This window comes from Microcaecilia unicolor, chromosome 2, assembly GCF_901765095.1.
Source record: "Microcaecilia unicolor chromosome 2, aMicUni1.1, whole genome shotgun sequence".
NCBI classification, from domain to species: domain Eukaryota; kingdom Metazoa; phylum Chordata; class Amphibia; order Gymnophiona; family Siphonopidae; genus Microcaecilia; species Microcaecilia unicolor.
The window spans coordinates 82,725,534-82,751,175 of NC_044032.1; the positions used below are offsets into that span (position 1 = coordinate 82,725,534).

The following is a 25,642-nucleotide window of genomic DNA, read 5'->3' on the forward strand; positions in this document are numbered from 1 at the left end:
GCATTTTTTGAGGAGGAGCCACTGCAGCTCACAGCTGATACTGCTTGAGCTGCAAAACTAAAAGGCACTAGCAAACAGATGATCAAAAGCCCCGTGCTGTTCCAAACAGCGCTCTAAAATAGCGCGGGGCTTTACCGCACTGATGATCAGAGATAATTGCATGCAGATTTAAGCACGCAGTTATCTCTGGTCATGGGGTAGAATTGCGGGAGAATTGTGCCTGAGCATGCACTCAGCACAATCCTCCAGCACTTGTTTGACAGGTCTGGGCTGTCAAAAGCCCAAACCTGTCAAACACAGGGGCTGGAGGTCCATGGGACCACCAGGCCCCAACTACTTCTGCCCCAAGCAACGGGGGCTGAAGGTCTGGTGGACCTCCGGTCCCCCTGACGATCCCCCCCCCCCAGATTCAGGGAGGGCTGGAGATCCGGTGGGTCTCCTGCCCCCCCTAACTCCACCAGCAAGAGGTCCCTGGTGGCCTAGTGGCAACCAACCAACCCCCCCCCCCCCCAGCGACAAGGGGGGCTGCCCCCCCAGGTTCAGGGAGGGCTGGAGATCCAGTGGGTCTCCAGCCCCCCCTAGTCCCCCAGCAAGGGGTCCACCAGTCCCCTCTACCCCCTACCTTGTTTGTTGGAGGAGGGAGGGTAGCCTGCCTCCCTCCTCTTCCTGCGACACCGCAAAATGGCGGCGCCCTGCCCAGTGTATCCTGGGATGCGCTGGGCGGAGCTATATATCACCCTATATGTTTGCTGGGGGGGGGGGGGTTGGTTGGTCTCCTTTGCTGGAGGAGCTAGGGGTGCTGGAGACCCACCGGATCTCCAGCCCTCCCTGAACCTGGCAGGTTTGTTGTTGGGGGGAATGGGGGCCTCCCAGCATGCAAATGCATGCAGGACAGGGCTCACCATTCCTCCCCAATGATCTGCAAACCCTAACGCCAGCTCGGAGCTGACGTAGGGTTTGCCGCGGCCAGCGACCCAGTCTTTGGAGCGCTGGCCGCTGATCATTGGGGAGGAATACCTAATATCCTGTTTAGCATGCATTTGCATGCTAGCTGCGTTCAGAGCCCTCGAGCGCATTGTTTCACATGCTCGAGTGCTCTGATCATGGAGTGTTAGCAAACGTCGGCGCTAGTGTGGTGCTAACAGCCTCTGGCGCCGGCGTTTGCTTCTGATCATCCCTGGTAGAAGAGGCTGGTCCAAGTGCTGGCAGCATGAAAACCACGTTCTCTAATAAAGAAATACCAATTTCTGGGTTTTTTGGGGTCACAGCCTATTGAGCAACCTATTTATTGTAGCATCTACTACAATTTCTGAGGGTCAAAAAAGAACACATTTGAAAGAACATAACAAGACAGATGAATACCATGAGATAGTGAGGCCCCAAGTAACACAGAAAAACTTTAAGAAGCAGTGGTGTCATATTTAGAGGCTCCTTTACAGAGGACCAGTTGTCAATCGGGCTGAGCTGTTGGTGGAGGATATGAAACTCCTCTTTAATACTGCTATTAACTGAGTGCTGAAAGCACTTTGCAGATGGATTGGGGGGGGGGGGGGTCTGAAGGCTGTATATGACAAGGAAACTTATCAGCTAGATTGAAATTCTGCTCTCAAACATTTAAAGGGCCTTTTATAGTACTAGACTGTGTTAGCTGTTTAACACAGGAATTAAGTGTGTGATAGCTAAACAATTAGTTCACAAATCTCCATTAGGAAATGGAATGGGCAAAGACTATGTCTTGTAGTTAACATGGAGGACATTGTCATACGTTATTTGCTAATGCGGTAGATAATGTGGTACAGTTAGCTATACCTTCAGAGTTGAACCTAACTGCATTTCACATTTTCTGCCATGTTGTTGCAGAGATGTGCCTGTGCAGCAGTAGCAGAATTTTCAGCACTGTACCAGTAAAAGAAACAATGTTGATATGTATCTAACCCCCAACATTTTCTGGAAGAGGGCTGTATCTTCCTGACTGACAGGGTAAAAGGATCCATCACTAGGAAGAAAAACAGGGTTTCTATAAATATGTAACCCAGGGGGAGGGTCGTTGTCTTTTGGTTCAGTGCCTGGCTATTGTACCAGGATACTGTTAGGGACCAGGCTTGGCTCTTACCTCACCAAGGGGCCCTTTTGCAAAACTGTATTAAAAAGGGGCCTTAGCTTGCCCTTATGTGGGTCATCTTTATTTATTTCATTGTTTGTTTGTTTATTTGTGCAGATTTGATATGCCGCCATTCAAATTTCACCATGGCGGTGTACAATTAAGAAACATAAACAGATGCTAAAAACAAAAAGAGAGACGGGAAGGGGGATTTGAATTAGCACAACAATATTAAAGTACTAGCATTAACAGATCACAAGAGATGAGATAAAACCAGAAATAAAATCATTAAAAAAATACTTTGGAGGACAGAATTTACATAGATACTTGCTTTTACCAAGCCGAGCTAAAAAGTGGCCAGCGCTAATGTCAGCGCATGGGATTTCCGCACACTGTGTTACTTTTAGCATGACAGTAAAGTGACCACCATGCCATATTTTTTTTTGTAATGACCATGTGCTAATTTCCCCATTAGTGAGTGGCCATTACTACTGGAGCCCTTACCGCCACCTATTAGGAGGCAGTAAGGGCTCCCTTGCTACTCCCACAGTAATCGGGTAGTTTGCGGTAATGTGCCCATGCTACCCAATTAGCGCAGGCACTCCGCCCTACTCTCCGCCCATGGAAGTAGACAGCGAAGCAAGTAGTGTTAGAGGGATTCTGAGCTTGGGACCAATCAGTCACCAGTGAGTAAGTGTGCATCATTTGTTGGGGGGGAGACTGGAGCTTGGTTCTGAGGAAACTCAGCTGAGTGAATCAGGCAGCTCCATAGAGCCTGTGAAAAAATAAGCTCCCGGTTTTAATTTCTGCCCCGTTCTGTTTAAATTTGTTACCGACACCTGTTTTGGAGTAATATATTATAAGTTATAAGAAAAAGAAAAAAAAAAGAATAGTAAATCGAATAAATGGAGTGTGGCTAGGAGGAGTTTTTTTTTACCAATGACTGTAACCTTATAAGATGCTTGGCAGGGCTTATACAGCTACTGAGGTTTTTTTCCTCCCTGACCACTAGACTATGCATTTTGTATAGGGTGCATTAGTACATGATTACTGAGAGTTATTGTAATCTATAAAAGATATAAAGTCTAAGATTTTGTTAGATTTTTGTAGCTTCTCATTAGGTTGTGATTGGAAGTTTCAGGATTTGTGAGGGGATATTGCATCATCTTTTTGCTTGGGGCTGTCCACTTAAGTGTCACTGAATATCAGCAGTAGAACCAGCCAAGATAATTTAACTGGGCAAGAACCTCTCCTGCCCAGTTAAAATTATTTTGAATAATGTGTCTTAACTTTTGGAGGCACACAGGTTAGGTATAAAACTTTAGCCCACTTCAGTAAGTAAATAGGCACCATAATGCTATATAGACTTTAAATGGAAAAGAAAACCAACTCATCTCTATATATAAAAGGCACCACCAACGTTCTAAATGAAGCCTCCAGCCAGAAGTGTGAAGGGGGAGAGATATCCGGTTTCCCCATGAGTGTCTGCCCCGCCCTCGCACTCTCTGTAACACAAACAGTGAAGGAAAACACAGCAAAGCAGGAAATCAAATCGCTCTCTCTGTAACAGTGAAGGACTCAGAGGGGGGAGGGGAGTGAGACGACCTCACTCTCTCTGTAACACAAACACAGGACAGCAGGAAACTTAACACTGAAGGACTCGACTCGGAGGCGACAGACAGCACAGGGGAAGGGAGAGAGGGCAGAGGGCAGGGACACACACACACTCCCACATGCATACTCTGAAGAAAACCTTGCTAGCCCCCGTTTCATTTGCATCAGAAACGGGGCTTTTTTTACTAGTAAGAACATAAGAATAGCCATACTCGGTCAAACCAATGGTCTATCTAGTCCAGTGTCCTGTTTCCAGCAGTGGCCAGTCCAGGTTACAAGTACCTGACAGAAACCCAAATAATAGCAGCATTACATGTTACCATTCCCAGGGCAAGCAGTGGCTTTCCCATGTCTGTCTCAATAGCAGACTATGGACTTTACCTCCAGGAACTTGTCCAAACATTTTTAAAACCCAGATATGCTAACTGCTGTTACCACATCCTCTGGCAGCAAGTTCCAGAGCTTAACTATTCTTAGAGTGAAAAAAACATTTCCTCCTATTTGTTTTAAAAGTATGTCCATGTAACTTCATTGAGTGTCCCCTAGTCTTTGTACTTTTTGAAAGAGTAATAAATCAATTCATTTCTACTCATTCTACACCACTCAAGATTTTGTAGACCTCAATTATATCTCCCCTCATCCGTCTTTTTTCCAAGCTGAAGAGCCCTAACCTCTTTAGCCTTTCATGAGGGCCTTGTATCAGTTTGGTCGCTCTTCCTTGAACCTTTTCTAATTCTGCTATATCTTTTTTGAGATGCTGCGACACAATTGAACGCAATACTCAAGGTGAGGTCGCCTCATGGAGCGATACAGAGGCATTACAGTATTCTTGGTCTTATTTACCATCCCTTTCCTAATAATTCTTAGCATCCTGTTTGCTTTCTTGGCTACCGTCACACTTGCAAGTTATTTTATACACAGATATGTGTTTAGTGAGTAATTTCATACATAGAACAACAAGGAATGTGCAGCTGTGCAGTAGGATTAGCAGAAGCTTGAAGCACATCTGGGGATGGAATAAGCATTGCTTTTGTGCATGCCAGTTCTCAAACTGAGCCATTTTAATTAAACCATTCTTTTCCCCTTCGCATGTTGCCTCTGTACACATCAGAGCATTTCAGCTTAGCTGACTTTTTGATCTGGCACATACTAAATATCCATATAAAGGTCTCTAGTCACAAGCATAACAGTGAATACCTACAGGTTACAGAGTGTTGCAAATAATTTCTAATGCTCCATTTCGTGTAATTTATGGTAAAGCGCCCTCCTTTGGGGCCTATATGAGTGCCAAAACTATAATAATACTCTGCCAATTCTCTCAGCAGGGCTGCCAAGTTACCCAGTTCCAGGAATATATGAACATAGAAATATTAGATAAGCTGCTGAGTCCAACATCCTGTTTCCGACAGTGACCAGAACAGTCACAACTACCCAGAATATTCCCCAAACTAGATCTCTTTCCACGGATAAGAATGGTTCCCCCCCCCCCCCCCCCCCCCCCCGAGTTTTACCTGGTTAATCATTTTTAAAGGACATTTCCTCCACAAATTATCCAAACCTCTTTTGAACCCTATGAGTTGCTTTGATCGTCTTCTGCCAAAAGATTTCACAGCTTAATTGTGCACTGCATTAAAAAAAATTTTTATAATTTATCCTCAGTCTGCTGGTTATTGATTTCATGGAGTGCCTTCTTGTTTTCATGTTATTTAAAAGGTTAAACAACTATCCCTGATTTAGCCATTCCACCTGAGTCATGATTTTATGAATCTCTATGACAGTAGGGGATCACAGTGGTTCTCAAACCTATCCTAGGGGCCATAAGCCAGTCAGGATTTCAAGATATCCACACTGAATTTACATGAGAGAGATTTGCATGTCTACTACATCCATTATAGACATATCTCTCTCATGCATATTCATTAAGGATATCCTGAACCCAACAGGCTGGTGGTCCCCCAGGAAAGGCTTGAGAACTACTGTCCTATCATATCCCTTCTCTGTTATCTCTTTTACAAGCTGCACAGCCCTAATCTGTTCAGCCTTCGTTCATAAGAAAGGTGTTGCATCTCATTTAGTAGACCTAAATTAAACATATAGCAACAGCACAGTGACTGAGTAATGCATATATTTGGTGGTGCTGAATATATATCTTAAATGCCAGTGCTGACCTTTAAATTGATATGGGCACTACCATTGCCTCAAAGTGAGCTGAAAAGGAATAAAAAGTTTGAAAGTATCAAAAACAGAAGACAAAATGGAAATGTAAAAAAAAATTAAAAATGTTAAGGAATCTACTCCTGGGCTGATTAAGAGAAGAATGTGGGGTTATAATCCAGGCTAGAGAGGACTAGGGAGGATATAGTAAATTGCTTTTAAACAGGTGGAAAGGAACCACAAGCAGTGAAAGGAACACAGATATCCCACGAGGTGAGTAGAGTCAAAACACAAGGAGTGGGAACTGGATCAGGCTCTTAAAAAACAGACTCAGGATGCCAAAGCAAAACTATAAATGTTTATTCAATCTGACTTGACACAGTACCATGTTTCAGCACATGCCTGCCTGCCTCAGGAGTCAACACAAATAAAAAAAATATGTGCAAAGAAACATATATAGATAAATAATCATAAAATGATACATGAAGGTAAAAACAAGCATAATAATCATAAAAAAGAATGTAAACCATGAATGAAGCAAATAAACATGGAGAAATAAATAACCATAAAATAATACATAATGATAAAAACAAGCATAAGGTTAACAATATAGAAGTATAAAAAAGTATATAAAACTAATATTTATGCAGAGATATTCTCAAATTAAAGATGTGATAAGTGAAATACAAATGGAAATAATTTGTAATAATCGTAAAATTATTATTCCGTTATTATGATTGCTTTGATATTCTATGTACCCATCTGTATCTATATTTTGAAATTCTTATCCTATAATGTGTACATGTTGCTATAACATTTTGTGAGCCACATTGAGCCTGCAAATAGGTGGGAAAATGTGGGATACAAGTGCAGCAAATAAATAAATAAAAATAGATGGCTAATAACAAGTGACCAAACCTTGATGGCCATTTCCAAACCAGAGAAAACCTTTTTTCTTTGAAAATGACTATTTCCTAGATGTTTTATTTTTTGTTACATTTGTACCCCGCGCTTTCCCACTCATGGCAGGCTCAATGCGGCTTACATGGGGCAATGGAGGGTTAAGAGTCACAAGGAGCTGCCTGTGCCTGAAGTGGGAATTGAACTCAGTTCCTCAGTTCCCCAGGACCAAAGTCCACCACCCTAACCACTAGGCCACATGTTGTTGTGCTTAGTACGTCTATCTTTTTAGACCATTCCCCCCCCCCCCCCAAAAAAAAAGTCCAAGTGAAAAACACACAAAATCAAGCCATTTTGTCGTAGGAGGAGCCAGCTTTCCTAGTAGACTGGCCACACAGGCATCCCAGCAGAGCAGTGAGTCACTGCAGTGGACTTCACATAAAAGGTCCTAGGTATACATCTCATCATTACCCCCCTATATTGTATGGTGAGCCCTTCAAAACCCAATAAAACCCTGCAGTACCCAACTATACACCACTACAATAGCCCTTATGGCTGCAGGTGTCACCTATATGTGGGTACAGTAGGGGTTTTTTTTTTAGGGGGGCTGACACTTTCCACCACAAGTGTAATAGAGTGGATTATGGGGGTTACCTTATATACAAGTTTTCAGTTTGGACTTAACCGATTATTTTCAGCGGCACTATGCAGTTAAGTGCCACTGAAATTTAGTGGTTAGCCCTGAACAGGAAGCCGTTTCTGGCTATTATATCACTTTGAATATCAGCCTCTAAAGTGCGCAAGTGTTAGGTTCTATTCTATAACATGTGCACCAGCATCGCTTGGCACATAAGTGTGAGGGGGTGTAAACATGGACGGGTTGTGGGCGTGTCTCTGAAATATACCTGTAATTTATAGAATATTAAACCCACTTCAGAGCACAATTAGGTACCAGCAGTTACAACTGCTATTGACTTGGTGTAACTTTTGGTGCTTAACTTTAGGCACACCAGTGCCAATTTATGCTAGTATTCTATAATGGAATCTTGGTGCCAAGAAGCCATTATTATTATTTATTTTTTTAATTTATAAGATTTTAATATAATTACATCAGAAAAATAGCCAAGAAGCCATTAAAGAATTGGCACTAAGGGAACCTTTTACTAAGCTTTGGTAAAAGGACCCCTATGGTGGCGTCTGTGCGTGGGTATGCCACTCGCCGAGGCCATCTTTTACCATAGCAGGTAAAAGGATTTTTTTTAATGGAATGGTCGTGCAGTAGTTAAGCACTTGCTGCACAGCCATTTCCTGGAGGAGATCCTACCACCTCCTATTTAGGCGGCAATAAGGGTTCCTGCGCTAACTTGGTGGTAATCGGCCAGCGATTACCACTGGGTAAGCCCCGGAGCAAAAAAATAATTATTTTTTGAGCGCTGTAAATGGTGCACAGCACACACCAGCACTACCACTGGGCTCCTGTGGTAGCTCGGTGGTAGGGCCAATTTGCCGTGTGCCATTGCCGTGGTAGCCGTACTGTGGCTTTGTAAAAGGGCCCCAAAGTTCATGGCATTGCATGGCATTGAGATGCCCAAATCTTGGCACCAGTTTATAGAATTTCCACCACAGTCTTCATTATGTTATAAATTTAAACGTGCTTTTGCTAAAGTATATTAACATTTTAATTGTTTTTCAAATTTCTTTTTTCACGCTGAGTGCTTTTAAATTGGTGTACCTAAGTGTGCTAAGCATATTTAAATGAGTCAGTGTGGGGACTAAAAGGTGCCTCCTCTTCCTAATTCCTGATGTTGGTGAGATGAAGTGAACAATGTAATATATCCAGGCGAGGATAATAAGTTTATACATGTTCTAATGAGCTCTGATATACTATTGGGCTCATTTTTGAAAGAGAAAGACGTCCATCTTTCGACATAAATCGGAAGATGGATGTCCAAATTGGTATAATGGAAACCCGATTTAGGACGTCCACAATTGCACTCTGCAAGGACGGCCAAAGTTCCAGGGGGCGTGTGGGAGGCGTAGCAAAGGCAGGACTTGGGCGTGCCTATCACTTGGATGTCCTTGACCCATAATCGAAAAAAACAAGGACATCCCTGATGAACACTTGGATGTTTTCACGCGGACCTGATTTTCTTACAACTAAGGCACAAAAAGGTGCCTGAAATGACCACCAGAGAGAATCGGGGATGACCTGTTACTCCCCCAGTGGTCACTAACTCCCTCCCACCCTCAAAAAACATGTTTAAAAATATGTCGTGCCAGCCTGTATGCCAGCCTCAGATGTCATACTCAGGTCCATGACAGTGCATGCAGGTCCCTGGAGCAGTTTTAGTGGGTACTGCAGTGCACTTCAGACAGGTGGACCCAGGCCCATACCCCCCTACCTGTTACATTTGTGGAGGGAACAGTGAGCTCTCCAAAACCCACCACAAACCCACTGTACCCATATATAGGTGCCCCCTTCACCCATAAGGGCTATGGTAGTGGTGTACAGTTGTGGGTAGTGGGTTTTGGGGGATTCAGCATACAAGGAAAGGGAGCTATGTTCCTTGGAGCAATTCAAGTCCACTGCAGTGTCCCCTAGGGTGCCTGGTTGCTGTCCTGGCATGTCGGGGACCAGTGCACTACAAATGCTGGCTCCCATGATGAAATGACTTGCATTTGGCCGTTTTTGACATGGTCGTCTTTGGTTTTGAAAATCGCCGAAAGTCAGAAACGTCCATGTCTAGGGATGACCAAATCTAGGGACGTCCAAATTTAAGGATTTGGACGTCCATGACGGTATTTTAGAAACGAAAGATGGACGTCCATCTTGTTTCAAAAATACGGGTTTCCCCGCCCCTGGATTTCACCGTTTTGCAAGGACGTCCAAATCATAACTTGGACGTCCCTTTTGAAAATGCTTCTCTATGTGCGCCAGAGTAGGTGTCAATCTGAAACCCCAAATAACCAGGCATGCACATATTTTTCTGAGATAATACAAAGCCTGTAAGCAGCATTTTTCAAGATAGGTTGTGATTAATTTTTTTCTAAGTAAGTCCTGAATTTTTCTAAGTGCTCAAAGACCTTCACTGGATTCTGTCAACCTTTATATTGTCCCATCTCCTTCCTCCCTTTTGTACCCAAACTGCTTGACAAAAACAGTTTTGTTCCAATCTGGCTTTCACCATTCCATAGATCTCCTCCCATGGATTTCAGTGTCATTTTTATGCTGATGACTCCCAGATATGTTTCTCTACATTAAAAATTGCACCAAGATCCAGTCTCAAATTGCAGCCTGCCGATAGAAAACGGAATGACTAGTGAGGTGATTAAGTTTGCAGATGACACGAAACTATTCAAAGTTGTCGAAACACATGTGGATTGTGAAAATTGCAGGAAGACCTTAGGAAACTGGAAGACTGGGCATTCAAATGGCATATGAAATTTAGTGTGGACATATGCAAAGTGACGTACATTGGGAAGAAGAATCCGAATCATAGTTACCTGATGCTACGGTCCACCTTAGGAGTCAGCACTCAAGAAAAAGATTTAGGTGTCATTGTAGACAATACGCTGAAATCTTCTGCCCAGTGGGTGGCGATGGCCAAAAATACAAACAGGATCCTAGGAATTATTAGGAAATGGATGCAAAATAAGACCAAGGATGTTATAATGCCTCTGTATCACTCCATGGTGCGACCTCAACTTGAGTATTACATTCTGTTATGATCGCCATATCTCAAAAAAGATATAGCAGAATTAGAAATGGTTCAAAGAAGAGCGACCAAAATGATAAAGGGATGGAACTCCTCCCATATGAAGAAAAGCTAAAAAGGTTAGGGCTCTTCAGCTTGGAAAAGAGACTACTGAGGGGGGGGGGGATATGATTGAGGGTATAAAATCCTGAGTAGTGTAAAACGGGTGGAAGTAAATCTATTTTTCACTTTTTCAAAGTACAAAGACCAGGGGACACTCGATGAAATTACATGGAAATACTTTTAAAACAAATAGGAGGAAATATTTTTTCACTCAAAGAATAGTTAAGCTGTGGAACTTGCTGCTGGAGGATGTGGTAACAGTGAATAGCATATCTGTGTTTAAAAAAGGTTTATACAAGTTCCTGGAGGAAGTGTCCATAGTCTGTTATAGAGATGGGTATGGGGGAAGCCACTGCTTGCCCCAGAATTGGTAGCATGGAATGTTGCTACTAATTGCCAGGTTCTTGTGACCTGGATTGGCCATTGTTGGAAGCAGGGTACCGGACTAGATGGTCCATTGGTCTGACTCAGTATTGCTATTCGTATGTTCTTATGTAAAGTTTCTGATCTTTCCCACTTCCTTTTTTTTCTCTATTCCTGTGGATTAAACTTTCATCTTTCTGGATGCATCAGCCCATAAACTCAGGGTCAATTTTGACGCGTCTCTTTCCTTTACACACCTTCAGAACATTGTGACGTGTCGTTTCATCCTCTTTTTTTTTTTTTTTACATTTTTTTGTTTGTAAAACATAATGAACAGAAAAGCAGTTTCATCCTCTTCTACCATTGATCAAATCTATCTTTTCCTTTCTGAGTGCAATAGCGCCCTGATTGTGACTGAATAGATATGGATGGGCTGGAATATAAATTTTAAGGAGTTTCGACATTAGCTTCAGAACTTAGTACAAGAACAGTGCTGGGCAGACTTCTACGGTCTGTGCCCTGAGAATGGCAAGGACAAATCAAGCTCGGGTATAAAGTATCACATACCATGTAAAATGAGTTTATTTTGTTGGGCAGACTGGATGGACCGTACAGGTCTTTATCAGCCGTCATTTACTATGTTACTGTAACTTGCATATTGTTGCTCTCACACTGAACCATTGTTCTACATGTCAGTCTTTTTAAAATTCAGCTGCACTACTTGTCTTCCTTCAATGGTGTTAGCACCATGAGGCATATTTTCAAAGCACTTAGCCTTCCAAAGTTCCATAGAAACCTATGGAACTTTGGAAGGCTAAGTGCTTTGAAAATATGCCTCATCATGTAACCCTTCTGTTACATTGGTTCCCCCATCTGCTTCTGTATACAGTTCAAGCCTTTCTTACTTCCTAATGCATTTACTCTGCAGCTTCTGGTTGCTTCTCTTCTCACTCCTAACACCTTTCTCATCACTGTGCCATTTGCTCTTTGCTGTGCCCTTCCCCTCTATCACCAACTTTCAACAACTTTTTTTCTGCCTTGCTGTGCCATATGCCTAGAATAGAATTCCTGAGTTGGTGCATCAATCCACTCCTGCTCTAGCTGAGATAACATTTAATCATCTCTCTGACCTCATGTGCAACTTTCTTTCAATTAGTCACCTTATTTTCTAACTCCTCTTACTCTCTTAACCTATCTATTTTCCATCTTTGCTTATACCCTATGCTATTAAAATGTTCTAATACGTGTTCTATTAAAATGTTCTATTATTGTGTTGATATTATAAGTAGTATACTTTGCCATACTTTGTATTGTTATTTGAATATTTATACTGCTGAAATTGTCTATTGCCTATGTTCGATTTATTCTTACTGTACACCGCCTTGAGTGGATTCTTTCAATAAATAAATGAAATTTTTGAATTCAGTCTGTCTGAGGCTGCTTTTAAATGTTAACCACTTCTCCATAATTAATTGAAGAGCACTTTTCCAAAAGGGGAAAGGGGATGGAATTTGATACACTACCTTTCTGTGGTTATGTTTTTGAAAGGGACGTCCAAGTTTTGATGAGGGCGTACTTGCAAAGCATCCCGATCCAGGGACGGGGAAACCTATATTTTCGAAACAAGATGGATGTCCATCTTTCGTTTCGATAATACCGTCAGGGATGGCCAAATCCTGAAATTTGGTCGTCCCTAGACTTGGTCGTTTCTGATTTTCGGCCATAATCGAAACCAAGGACGTCCATGTCAGAAATGACCAAATGCAAGCTCTTTGGTCATGGGAGGAGCCAGCATTTGTAATGCACTGGTCCCCCTGACATGCCAGGACAGCAACCGGGCACCCTAGGGGGCACTGCAGTGGATTTCATAAATTGCTCCCTTACCTTGTGTGCTGAGCCTCCCAAACCCAACCCAAAACCCACTACCCCCAACTGTACACCACTACCATAGCCCTTACGGGTGAAGGGGGCACCTATATGTGGGTACAGTGGGTTTGTGGTGGGTTTTGGAGAGTTCGCTGTTTCCTCCACAAACGTAACAGGTGGGGGGGCCTGGGTCCGCCTGTCTGAAGTGCACTGCACCCACTAAAAACTGCTTCAGGGACCTGCATACTCTGTGATGGAGCTGAGTATGACATCTGAGGCTGGCAATCAATTTTTGAAAGATATCTTTTGAAAAATATCTTTCAAAAATGAGCCCAAAAGTAGTTTACATACTATATACAGATACTTATTTTGTTCCTTGGGCAGTGGAAGGTTAAGTGACTTGCCCAGGGTCACAAGGATCAGTAGTGGGAATTGAACCTGGTTCTCAGGTAACTGCACTAACCATTAGGCTTCTCCTCCACGCCACTTATTTTGTGCCTGAGGCTATGTGATTAGTTTATCAAGGCAAGATTCATGTACTGTAGCTTATTCCCTTTCCAAAACTCACTCAGTCCATGAGTTTGACCCAGGAGTAAGTAACTGTAAATGAACCTTACCTTGATGAACTAAATTAATCGCATAGTTCAAAACTGGACAGAGTGAGTTTTGGAAAAGTGCTGTTCAGTTTGTTTCATGTTGATTCTTGTTTGTCTTCTGTGTTTGTCTTGACGAGTTTGTAAACTTCATAGAGCAGGGACTATCCGTATCTGCACAGTGCTGCATACATATAGAAGCACTTCAGAAATGATTATTAGTTGTAATATGAATCAAGTTGTCCATGACATGTCACATCTGATTGACTGACGTTGGGCTTCTGAGTCATTCCATTTAAGAGCATTGCTTAAAGAGTTCTTGTTTTTCCTTGAAATGAACATGAAATGCTTTTAAATAAATTTAAAGATTTAGAGGTCAGAGTCATCGGTTTATTTATAGTCTCCAGAGAGGGGCATCACATTTGCAACACAACATTGTGAGGCAACATTCAGTGAATCTAGGTTTACAAGAAATTGTATGGATGGGCAGTCCAGGTAGGTTCTGGTGTTAGTTTTCTCGCCCCATGGCTTTCCTTTTTTCTTTTGGCAATTCTGTACTACACTGGAGAAAGGTGATAGCAGTAGTCCTTCATGAGTTGGCATGTTTTTACTTGAATTGTCCAGAAAAGGCTGTATAAGTAGAAAAATTCTCCCATGCCTGTTATCTGTTCACTGAATCTTATAGAAGGTTGAATTAAATAGAGGACATTTATAGATCTCTGAGCAGTATTGAAATATTCTGCTTTAACTGTAAAAAAATTTAAATTTGTCTCTTTCTGATTGCAGGACCTAGAAATATGGCTCCTTGGCTGTTGCTCTTCGCTGTGGCCCTTATGTGCACAAATGATTGTTTTTCTACAAGCGAAGGTAAGTAATGCCAGAGGAACCATTTACACAGTCTTTGAAATAACCAAAACTATTTGTAGAGCAAGGATTGCAGCAGCGATTTGTGATGTTTCATTTCCTTAAGCAAGAAAGCAAAGGGGTCTCCTTTCTTAATATATTGTGGCTATTTAAGGTATCGGGGTTATACTTTCTGCCATTCTTTCTTAGGCATCCAGAGAATACTCCAGGTGGCAATAAATAAAATGCATTTTCTAAGCATATGCAGCTTCTATTTTATATCTTCTCCCAATGGTTTACCACTGCTGTTAAGTAATTAAAATTTCTGGGGAGGAGTATTATCAGGCAAGACAGCCCACTATAGAACACAGCTGATACAGCCCACATCTATGACTGTTATACAATGTCCTTGTGACTTTGAGCAAGTCACTTAACCCTCCATTGCCCCAGGCACAAAGTAAGTATCTGTATATAACATGTAAACTGCTTTGAAAGGCGGTATGTCAGATCCCATCCCCTATGTAATAAGTCTCTTTTGCTTTCTTCTCAATAACGTTACATATGATGACTTTAAAGCATTTATACATATTAGCTAACGTGTCTCAGACTGATGCAGAGACTATGCAAAAGCATTCATTTTTATCAGTTTGACAGTTTCCTCCAGCTCCTTTGGGATCCCAGCTGAATCAGAACTAGCTTCTATTGAGCAGCAGTGGAAATACCCAAGGGGGGTTTCCCTTACTTTATAACTCCCTGTCGGTCATTGCAGTGGCAGACTGTAGTCATGGGCCACAGAGGGCAGCTCCTTTATGGGCAGTGCTTCTCAACCCCAGTCCTTGGGGCACACCCAGCCAGTCAGGTTTTCAGTATATCTACAATGAATATGCATGAGATAGATTTGCATGTACTGCCTTCTTGGTATGGAGATCTATTTCATGCATATTCATTGTGGATATCCTGAAAACCTGACAGGCTAGGTGTGCCTCAAGGACTGGCTTGAGAAACACTGCCTTATGGGACCTAATACCTGTGTACCCTAATTATAGCCAGTGGGTGTCACAACTGAGTAAAGGCAGGACTCTCTTCATCTCCCTTCTCAGCCACTACTTTACCCAGAGGGGACTTTCTCCTGCCGCGCTGTTTCCAATCGCAAAATGGCAACCATTTCCATTAGAGTAGCAGCATGGGGTAGGAATGAGTGGCCCCTAAAGAGACCACTAGACCACCAGGGCTTCCTAAGATAGGCCCAGGGAAGGCCTAGCAGTGTTAGGGAGGGGGCCAGAGGCAGTTGTGGAGGGAGGGAACCACTGCTTCCGCCAGGGGTGGGCTTTTTTGGTTGGATGTGGGGGATGGAATTTTCATTTATGATTTTGTATTCTGCCGAAACTGAGCGGCCAGTTTCAGTCGCAGATTTGGTTTCAGCAGAAACCAAAAATTATGGGTTTGGTCGGGCCCTACAGTATTTAGACAGTGAAGAGCAACTGTTCTTATTAGTAGGGGTATACAGGGCTGCCGAGAAGGGGGGCAGGGGGGCCCGTTGCCGGAGTCTCTCTATCCCATGTTCCGACAGGAGCAGGAGGGAGAAAACTCCAACGCTGGGCCCCCCTTGGAGGCTGGGGAGAATATAGAGGAGCAGACACAGCAGGCTGCTCTTCTTCAGTCTGCCGCATTGCCTTACCCTGCGGCTGCTTTTCCCCTCAGGCCGTTCATGCACGACCTGAGAGAAAAAGCAGCTGCAGGGGACGGCCAAACGGCAGAAGAAAGAAGAGCAGCACAGGGGCGTAGCTAGGTGGGGGCATGGACCCCTCAGATTTAGTCCTGGCCCCCCACCACTTTTGACCCCCCTCCCCACCGACCCTCACCTGCCACTTTCGACCACCCCTGCCGCAAGGTACCTTTGTTGGGGGGGGGTCCCCAACCCCCATCAGCCTTAGTCTTCTTCAGCGCCGTTCTCCGGCGTGTTCACTCACTTCGTTGATCTGTGCTGTAAATCCTGACGTAGGACGTCAGGACTCACAGCACAGATCAGCTGGGTTGGGGACCTCCGCCAGCAAAGGTACCTTGCGGTAGGGGGTCAAAAGTGGCGGGGGAGGCAGGCTAAAATGTGCCCCCCCCACCTTGGGCTCTGGACCCCCCTCCCGCCAAGGTCTGGCTATGCCCCTGGAGCAGCGCAGGAGGACAAATTCTTTTGCTGGTGTGGCCTTGGGATCCCTGCCAGCCAAGGTACTTAACAGTTATGGCGGGCAGGCGGCAACAGCGATCGGGAAGGGTGGGGCGGTGGCAACGATTGGGGGGTGCTGGGGCAGCGACAGCAGTAGTGATCGGGGGCGGCAGCGGTGATGGCGATCCTGGGGGGGGGGGCTGGTGGCAATGATGACAATCCTGGGGGAGGGAGCCAGGAGGCGATGGCGACAATCCTGGGGGGAGCCTGGCGGCGTGCTTGCGCCAGGCCTGGCTCAGTCTCTCAGCGGCCCTGGGGGTATGCTTTTGTTAATGTGCATTCAGTTTGTCTGGGCACCTAAAAAATGTATAAAATTACTTGAGAGAGCATATGCTTATGAATTAACATGCATTCAATTGATCTTTATGTGTACAAACATTTTAGCACACTTACAATGTGCACATTTAAACTGGGAAAAAGCAGAAAAAAACACATGAAAATAAAGAATAATGTGGAAAATATGAAAATAAGATGAAATGTTTTTGGCCATGCACATTGCTACTTACTAACATTGTGCCCGACACCTCCGAATGTGACCTACACCCAAAATGCAGTTCTTTGAGGGGGTATTAGGATAATGTGGCATGCATTTTGAAGGTGATAAAACTGTAGCTAGAATGTGTGCATTAATTTATACTGCCTACTAAAGACTGTAATAGTATCTCTGCTGTGACTGTTCTGGCATTGGAGAGTGAACAGTGCTCTGAGCAGGTTGTATGCAGGCAGGATGTGGAGGAGGCTGAATGCTGTAAAAGAAGTGACAGGATTTCATGATCAGGATTTTACTGTTCCTTTCCCCTCTGAAGGCGACAGGATCTGGATGCCATCCCTATCAATAGCAGAGGTGTTGCATGTTTTTGGCATTCTGCCATAATATGTTGCTGGCCTTTGGTATTACAGTTTGGAATATACAATTCTTCATTCATTGGAAAGCACAAGATCTAGAGCTGTGCTTTTTTATTTAAATCAGTTTCCCATATCCCAAAAGAAACGCTCTCCTCCCCAGTGCTGGGACACAGTGCTGCTTTCTACCATGGGACCTTTCGAGTTGTGTTTAGATCTCCGTTGTGCTACATGAGACACATTTCCTTTCACTACATTAAAAGCTCCTTTGTACAATAGCCTTTGAGAGAGATCTTCTTCTGTTTATGTGTGTACATTATGTACAATAAAGTCTTGGATTATACATGCATTTAACAGTAGGATTCCTTGAAAATATCGCAGCATGGTACCACTCTCTGTAATAGATTTGGATAGAGTAAATCACAAACCATTTAATCTACAGAAACTGTAAATTTATGGAGTGAGTGCACTTTATTTATGAAACATATTTCAGCTTGCTGTGAGAAATGTTTGGCTATACCGTTCGTTATCGAAATAGAAATTATTTGGGGTAGATAATAAGGTGGTTTTACCACTGATAACCTCTCATTAAGCAGCTGCCAAGGAATTAGAAAAGACAGCTCCAGAGTTAAAAAAAGGATGTCAAAAATCTAATCTAGGCATAATTACAGGATCTAAGGCAGCTTGATTTACCAGAGATAGGTCGTGTCACTGGGTAACCAGAGAGTTAAATCAGGAGAGAGTGCTAGATGTAGTGTACTTGGATTTCAACAAAATCTTCGATATGGTTCTGCATAGGCCAGTTACAAAATAACCTGGGCCCTAAAGTGACTGAGTTAAAAACTGATTGAGTGAGAGGTGACGAAGAATAATGGTAAATAGAGCTCACCCTGATGAAATGGATATTACCAGTGATGTGGCATAGGGATCATTTTTTGACCTGTGTGAGGGAGAGAGTGATATAGCGGCAGGTGTCTCTGAGCACACTCCTTCACTGATGTTGAGGATAAGCCACTTGAGAGCAGATGACGCTAACTTGCCACGTCGGAGGCTGAGTCAGAGGGGTGGTACTCAGGCTAGGAGGTGGTTAAATGTCCTGGAGCAGAGTGGATCAGGGAGGCCCCAAGGGAAGAGGTCTCCGGAAGCGAGACCCGAGTACGGAGGTCTCCTAAAAGAGGACCAGGAGTGAACGAATCCTCCCAAGCTGTTGGCTGGGTTACAGTACCTATTTGGGGAAACCCGGGGAAGTAAGGAGTGTCCCTGTTTCCAAGGTTTGCACCTGGGGGGTAAAGAGTAACCACCCAGGAGTTCAAAAAGAAGGAATAGAAGACTGCAATGGTAAAAAGAACATTTCTTTATTTGTGAAGACTTAGAGCTAACTAGAGCCAGGACTGGAATTATTCATGAGTGACTTGAACTACACTGTAGAAACGTGTAGAGAGGAGAAACCATTGCTAATGTTATTGTTGCCATGTGAAGCCCTGAGTCTGTGATAGGAACAGACTGCTATTTTGTTTGTCCAGCAGTAAAGTTTCCTTTTGATTTACACAGCATCTTAGCTGCCATAGCCTGGTTCTTTACAACATGATTTAAGCGATATTGCAGCAAGACTGTCAGAAAAGGTTCTTTCTGCAGATCATAAATGTGGAAAACAGGAGGAGGCTGGATCTAACAAAGCCTGAAGAATGGTCTACAGTTTGGCAGCTAAGAATGAATACTAAAAATGCAGAGTCATGCATCTGGGCTGCAGAAACCAAAAGGAGTGGTGCAGTTGAGGGCCTTGGTGTTCACCTCCAGTCTTCAAAGGCCACCAATGGATCAAGTTTTCATGGTGTCCCTAATAAATATGCATGAGAGAGATTTGCATACAATAGAAGTAGTAAGCATGCAAATCTCTTTCACGGATGTCCTGAAATCCTGTCGTTTGAGGTCCTCAAGGATTGGAAGACCAATGGGTATAGGAGGTGAAGTTTTGATCTTAAAGGTAGCCAAACACGTAGATAAAACAATGTGGTCTACTGTCCAGTTTTTAGGTTGTTTATTATTTGTTTTCATGTATCTGTGTGTTACTGCTCAGTTTTACATGGTTTGTTATTTGCTATTATATAAATGTGTTGTTAGGATTCTGCGGCTGAACCATAACTGTAAACAACTTTGGTTTGTACTAGAAAGGTGGTATATCAAATAACACAAATAAATAAAGAAGTATGGATGGTTTGGTGTCTGGGAAGAGGAATAGAGGAAAAAAAGATGATAGTGCATCTATTTAAGTCTCTGGTCAGACCTCATTTGAAGAACTGTGTGCAGTTCTGGAGACTGCGGCTTAAAACAGATATAAAGTGGATGTAGTTAGTCCAGAGGGGAAAGGCTTCTTTCAACACAAAGTTGACTGTAAAATGAGGGGTGATAGCCAAAAGGTTGGCTGGCAAAGGGAGAGGAATGGCCAGAAGGAAAAAGAGGTGATATACCCTCTGTCTAGGTCTTTGCGGAGATGTCATTTGGAAGACTGTTCAATTCTGGAGACTGCACAAGATGGAGTCAGTCCAGAGGACAGCTATTAAAATGGTCAGGGGTCTTCATCATAAAGCATATGGGTCTTGATTCTATATATCATATCTAAAAACTCAGTGCCGAAATGAAATTCACCTAAGCATATTCTATAAAGTATGTCTTAATTTAGATGTACTTTATAGAATAAACCTAAATTTCCACGCAGTATACAAAATGCGCCAAACGCTGCTCTGCGTGATTAAATTTAGTCATTGGCAGGTATTTATTTATTTATTTGTTGCATTTGTATCCCACATTTTCCCACACATTGGCAGGCTCAATGTGGCTTACATTTTGCCGCAATGGCGATGACCATTAACAGAATGATAATATAGAAAAGAATTACAATTAAGTTATAGAAGAATATCAAACAAATTAGATGTTAAAGATAAAATATCAAGTTAATTAGAAGTAAATAAACAATTCACAACAGGTATTTAAGAACAAGGGCAATATGAAACGTTCAGTAATATCAATGTAATTAAAGATATGCCAAATAAAACGTTGTAAATCCCAACGCCTGTATTATGTGCGGACTGGGTGTATTCTATAACAACGCACGTAGATTTTAGAAACACCCGTGGCCATGCCCCCCCCTTTCAATGATGGAACTTAGAATATACACGCACCACATTACAAAATACGTTTAGACAGTATTTCTGCATGTAAGTTCTAATTAATGCCAATTGTTAACATCCAGTTATCAACGCTGATTAGCTTGTTAGCTTATGTGCATTGTTATGGAATACTCTTTGATTTCCCCATGGAAATCTCAGCATGATATATAGAATCCCGGGGATGGGGACATATTTAAACATCTAAATATGCATGCTTTGGAAGAAAGGTGGGAAAGGGGAAATATGATAGAGACATTTAAATAACTCCATGGTAATAATGCACAGGAGGTGAGTCTCAATTTAAGTAGTTTCTGGAACGAGGAGCCTTAGAATGAAGGTGAAAAATACAGGAATAATGTATTTCCGTATGGAAAGGGTAGAGGATGCATGGAACAGCCTCCCAGTAGCATTGGTTGAGATGAAGACTATATCTGAATTCAAAAGGCATGGGAGAAGTACAGAGGATCTCTGATGGAGAGGAATGGATTGCAGAGCTTAGTAGGTAGTCTATCTACCATCATTTTCGCCATTTTTGTGATTCAGTATTGTTTCTGCTCAGCAGCAACTTCTAGAATTCGTAAATAAAAGAAACCAGCCTCAGAGAGAGAGAGAGGATGAGTTAGCATGCATCAGAAGGTCTGCAACTCTTTCATAAAGCATCACTGTTCTTTGAAATATTTTTCTGCTAATAATTTCAATGTCTTGTGCCTTTTATTTTTCTATTTTTCCAGACTAACCAATCCTAACTTTAGTTCATATTAAAGTTTGGGACAAAATTCTTTAGTTGTATTTTACTTTTTGGAAATGGGATTTTCCTTTTGTGACCCCCTGCTAATTGTATTTCTCCTTTGGAGATTTTGAGATCTCTTGCATTTTGCCAGAGATTTGCTAGAGCCCTAGTTTAAGCGACTGTGACTGTTCACTAACTCCAGAGACACAGCAAGACAGCATGGGAAGGAGTTGTTATAGGACTCTCCCTTAGCAATTTGTTCATTGTAATACAAGGCCATGAGCTTCCTTTAACAATTTTCTGGTTACAGTACATTCTGTTCTTTCTTATGATAAAGACAGAGGAAGGAAGGAAGGAAGCAGAACTGTGACCCTTAGGTCAAGTGAAGCAAATACCAATTGTAAAAACATTTCTTGTATTTTGTGGCATATTGAGTCTGGAAATGATACACTGTAAATGGTTCTGTTGTGTTCTCTTTAGTACCCTCCATCTCCCCCCTTCCCCTGGTAATCTAAGCATTCATTTTTACAGAACGTTTTTGGGAAGATTATTGCCTCCCTACACTAGTGAGTATGAAAGCAACCATTGCAGTTGCCATATAGCTGAAATTTACAATGGAATTTTGACTTGGTGGAGTAGTCTGTACTGAAATAAAAATGGGGGGGGGGGCTGTTTTTATTTGATATTTAGTATCAGCTGATATCTGACACCTAGCTCAGAAAAGGTGGAACTGTGTGTTCTGTTTTTAGCTGTGTATCCACTACTTTGCCTGAATAAAATCACTAGAGCTACCTAAATGGTAACTCTATGTAAATAGACCAGTAGCACAGGGAGAAAAGGGCCACTTTGTGTGCATTCTTAAGTTTTTTTCTGTGAGTTTTTACACTATTTAAGAGCTTGACAGGAAAAGTGCTGTGAAGTTATGCAAAATTTTTGAAAAGAAAAAAACCTTACATTCATTGAGGTAATGTTTGTTTGTCTTTGTAATCCAGCTCATGAAACTATTTTTGCACGTAGTGGCCTGCAAACTAAAGCATTGTTATTTTCGTGTGAATTAGCATGTACTAACAGTTCCCTCACAGCCACTACTCTTACCACATGTGAAATCACCTAGTAACTGTTGTAGCAAGAGGCGGGAAGTGGGTGGTTAATGGGCAGGTTAAGGTCATAGACAGCACACAATAAAATACCATTCTCTAGTGGTTATAGCTGCAGATAGCACATATACATATAGTAACATAGTAGATGACGGCAGAAAAAGACCTGTACGGTCCATCCAGTCTGCCCAACAAGACAAACTCATATGTGCTACTATTTGTGTATACCGTACCTTGATTTGTATTTGTCTTTTTCAGGGCACAGACCATATAAGTCTGCCCAGCACTAGCCCCACCTCCCAACCACCAGCCCCTTGATTTTTATCTGTCTTTTTCAGGGCACAGACCGTATAGAGGTTGAAAGTGCATTTATGATCATTGTGATACAGTTACTGTAGCTTCAACATGGCACTGAACTTCTCACTCCTAGACACCCCTCCCCCTTTGACTTGCCACTGAACCCCTCCCACTCCCACAAAAAAAGTAAAGCGCTGTTTGAAAAACATTTTTCAACTTAGTACATAGGCCTTAGTGTTAGTGTTCTTAAATTAGTATGGGCTTCTACACCGTGGCTTGCAGGTTTTCTTTAAGCCCAAATGTGTAGGATCTGCACTTGTGTGTGTTTTTCCTATCAATACATACATACACTTAGTCACTCTGCCTCAGAGCAGGTGTCACTTTTTGTGTGAGCTTCGGGTTGGCTATTTTTTAAAGGCACAGGGTAACTGTATACTTATGTGCCTATATATAGGTGGCCAGAAGGTTCTTGATTGGCACATATTCTATAAGGGAAAGTAAGCGCATACTTTCCTTTACAGTATTACAGCATAACCGGGTAGATACACACACTTGTGCTAATGTGCGCGTAAGTATGCCAACCATAAACTATTTGTGCATCTGTGTTCCAGAAATACGCATGTACAGTAACTTGTATTCTATCCCCTCGATATTCAGCGGCTCCTGGCACTTAACCGGCTATCCGCGAATATTCAGTGTATCTCCGGCTAAGTTTGGTGGCCAAATGAGGCCGCTGAAATATGCCTATCTTTGGCCGCTATGAAAGCTGGCCAGCGCTGAATATTGACTTAGCAGCCAAAAATAAACCAGATATTCACCAGAAACAGCCAGGCATTGAATATCTGGGCTCACCACCGACTGTGGGAGTTAGCCGGGCTGCCTCCCGCGATCTGAATATAAGTTTAGTGTGTAATTTTGTACCCTATCCACAGTCCACCCAGAAAATGCCCTTGTGTATGCCCATCTGCAAAGTACACACTATCAGAAATGTGTACTTTGTATGCATGGTAATAGAATAGGATTAGGTGCATTCCCGGAATGTAAGGATGTATGTGCATACATATGTGTAAGAATGTATGTGCACACTGCACACATATGTGCATGTATGTTAGTATTCTCAACATTTACATGTGTAACTGGCACATTTTAATGCCTAAATTACAGAATTACCCCCACATTGCCAAATATGGTGCCTTTATAAAACAGCAACATATGCACCTATGTACCTTTCCTGCCTACGTGTTCTTGTTATAAAATTACCCTCCCTACTTGAATCTGCACTCAAGTTATTGAATAATTAGCAAGGCATCAATAATCAGCCAGCAGCGGTGAGTGATTTTCTTTTTTTAAACACTCACCATCACTGACTAAAACAGACCAGATATTCAGTGCCAGGCTCTATCCAGGCACGGCACTGTTGGTGGCACCCGAAAGTTATGCAGTTTTGTATTTTATCTATTGTATATTTTATGGATGTTTTTATTGTAATCTGCCATGGATAAGGGTGGAAAACAAATAATAAATCTAATCTAATATTGTGAGCCTCGGGGTAATTTCTGACGTTACCCAGACGTTACCCAGGCCTAGTGGTTAGGGTGGTGGACTTTGGTCCTGGGGAGCTGAGGAACTGAGTTCAATTCCCACTTCAGGCACAGGCAGCTCCTTGTGACTCTTAACCCTCCATTGCCCCATGTAAGCCGCATTGAGCCTGCCATGAGTGGGAAAGCGCGGGGTACAAATGCAACAAAACAAATTTCACCCCGGACCGCCTTGGCACTAATTTTATTTTATTTTTATTTATTGCATTTGTATCCCACATTTTCCCACCTATTTGCAGGCTCAATGTGGCTTACATAATTTTGTTAACAATGTCATTCCAAGATATCAGATACAGTTAGTATTGTGCAGAGATTAAGTAGGGAAGAGAGAAGGGAGTGATTAGGGTAGTTATAGAGGTGGATTTTCATAACTGAGTGGGTTGATGAGGTTATAGAGGTGGATTTTCATAACTGAGTGGGTTGTTGAGGTGAATTAGTGAGGTTATCGGTTCTCATTGTAGGCTTTGTTGAAGAAGTATGTCTTCAGAGATTTGCGAAAGATAGTTGTTTCGTTGATTGTTTTCAGGTCTGTAGGTAGTGCATTCCATAGCTGCGTGCTCATGTAAGAGAGAAGGTAGTGGCATGCAGCAGCTTGTATTTTAGTCCTTTACAGCTGGGGAAGTGCAGGTTGAGAAATTTGTGGGATGATCTTGTGGCGTTTCTGGGAGGTAGGTCCACGAGGTTTAGCATGTATATTGGAGCGTCTGCGTGAATGATTTTGTGTACAATCGTGCAGATTTTGAACGCAATTCATTCCTTAAGTGGAAGCCAGTGAAGTTTCTCTCTTAAGGGGTTTGCACTTTCATATTTAGTTTTTCCAAATATGAGTCTGGCGGCAGTATTCACTAACCGGTGAATGCCACGTTGGTCAGAGAGCGTATTCAGCAGCACTGCCCAGTTAACTGCCACTGAGTATCTTCTGACCTGCTCAGCGCAGGAGCCTTTCTTGCCTGGTTAAATTGTTTTGAATATCAGCCTGAAAGTTGATGCCTTAACAATTTACATAATAAGTTTTAAGTTGTATGTGCATGGGAAGAGGAAGGAAGGAGTGAGAGTTTGTGAGGACTCCCTTTCTATACAGTAACTTTGTTGCCATCCAGTAGTTCTGGGGCAAAAAGGGAATCCACGTACAATAGACATGGGGGAGATTCTGTATATGGCGCCTAAAAAGTCGGCGCTGAAATCAATGCCGACTAAGCGTATTCTAGATTTAGGCGTGGTATATAGAATACTCTTAGTTGATATCTCGGTGCCTAAAACTACATGCATCCATTTACAGCAACGAAAACGTGGGACAAATCCTGGTGTGTAGGTTTACGCACTCGGGGCCATATTCTATAACTACACGCCTAAATTTTGAAACGCTGACGAAATGCCCATTTCCCTGCCTATAACCATGCCCCTTTTTGCCTGCATGCTAGAAGTTCGGTGCACTTC

General features: G+C 42.6%; 1 protein-coding gene across 4 annotated transcripts in view; it reads left to right on the forward strand.

Annotated features, from left to right (window-relative positions):
* GHR (growth hormone receptor) overlaps positions 1–25,642 on the forward strand; it is a 518,379-nt gene that overhangs the window by 328,127 nt on the left and 164,610 nt on the right. For all 4 annotated transcript variants that reach the window (XM_030193089.1, XM_030193091.1, XM_030193090.1 and 1 more), the window contains one exon: positions 14,196–14,276. In XM_030193089.1, coding sequence (XP_030048949.1) covers positions 14,207–14,276 — 70 coding nt within the window. In that variant the 5' untranslated portion in view covers positions 14,196–14,206. The remainder of the gene's footprint in view (positions 1–14,195; positions 14,277–25,642) is intronic.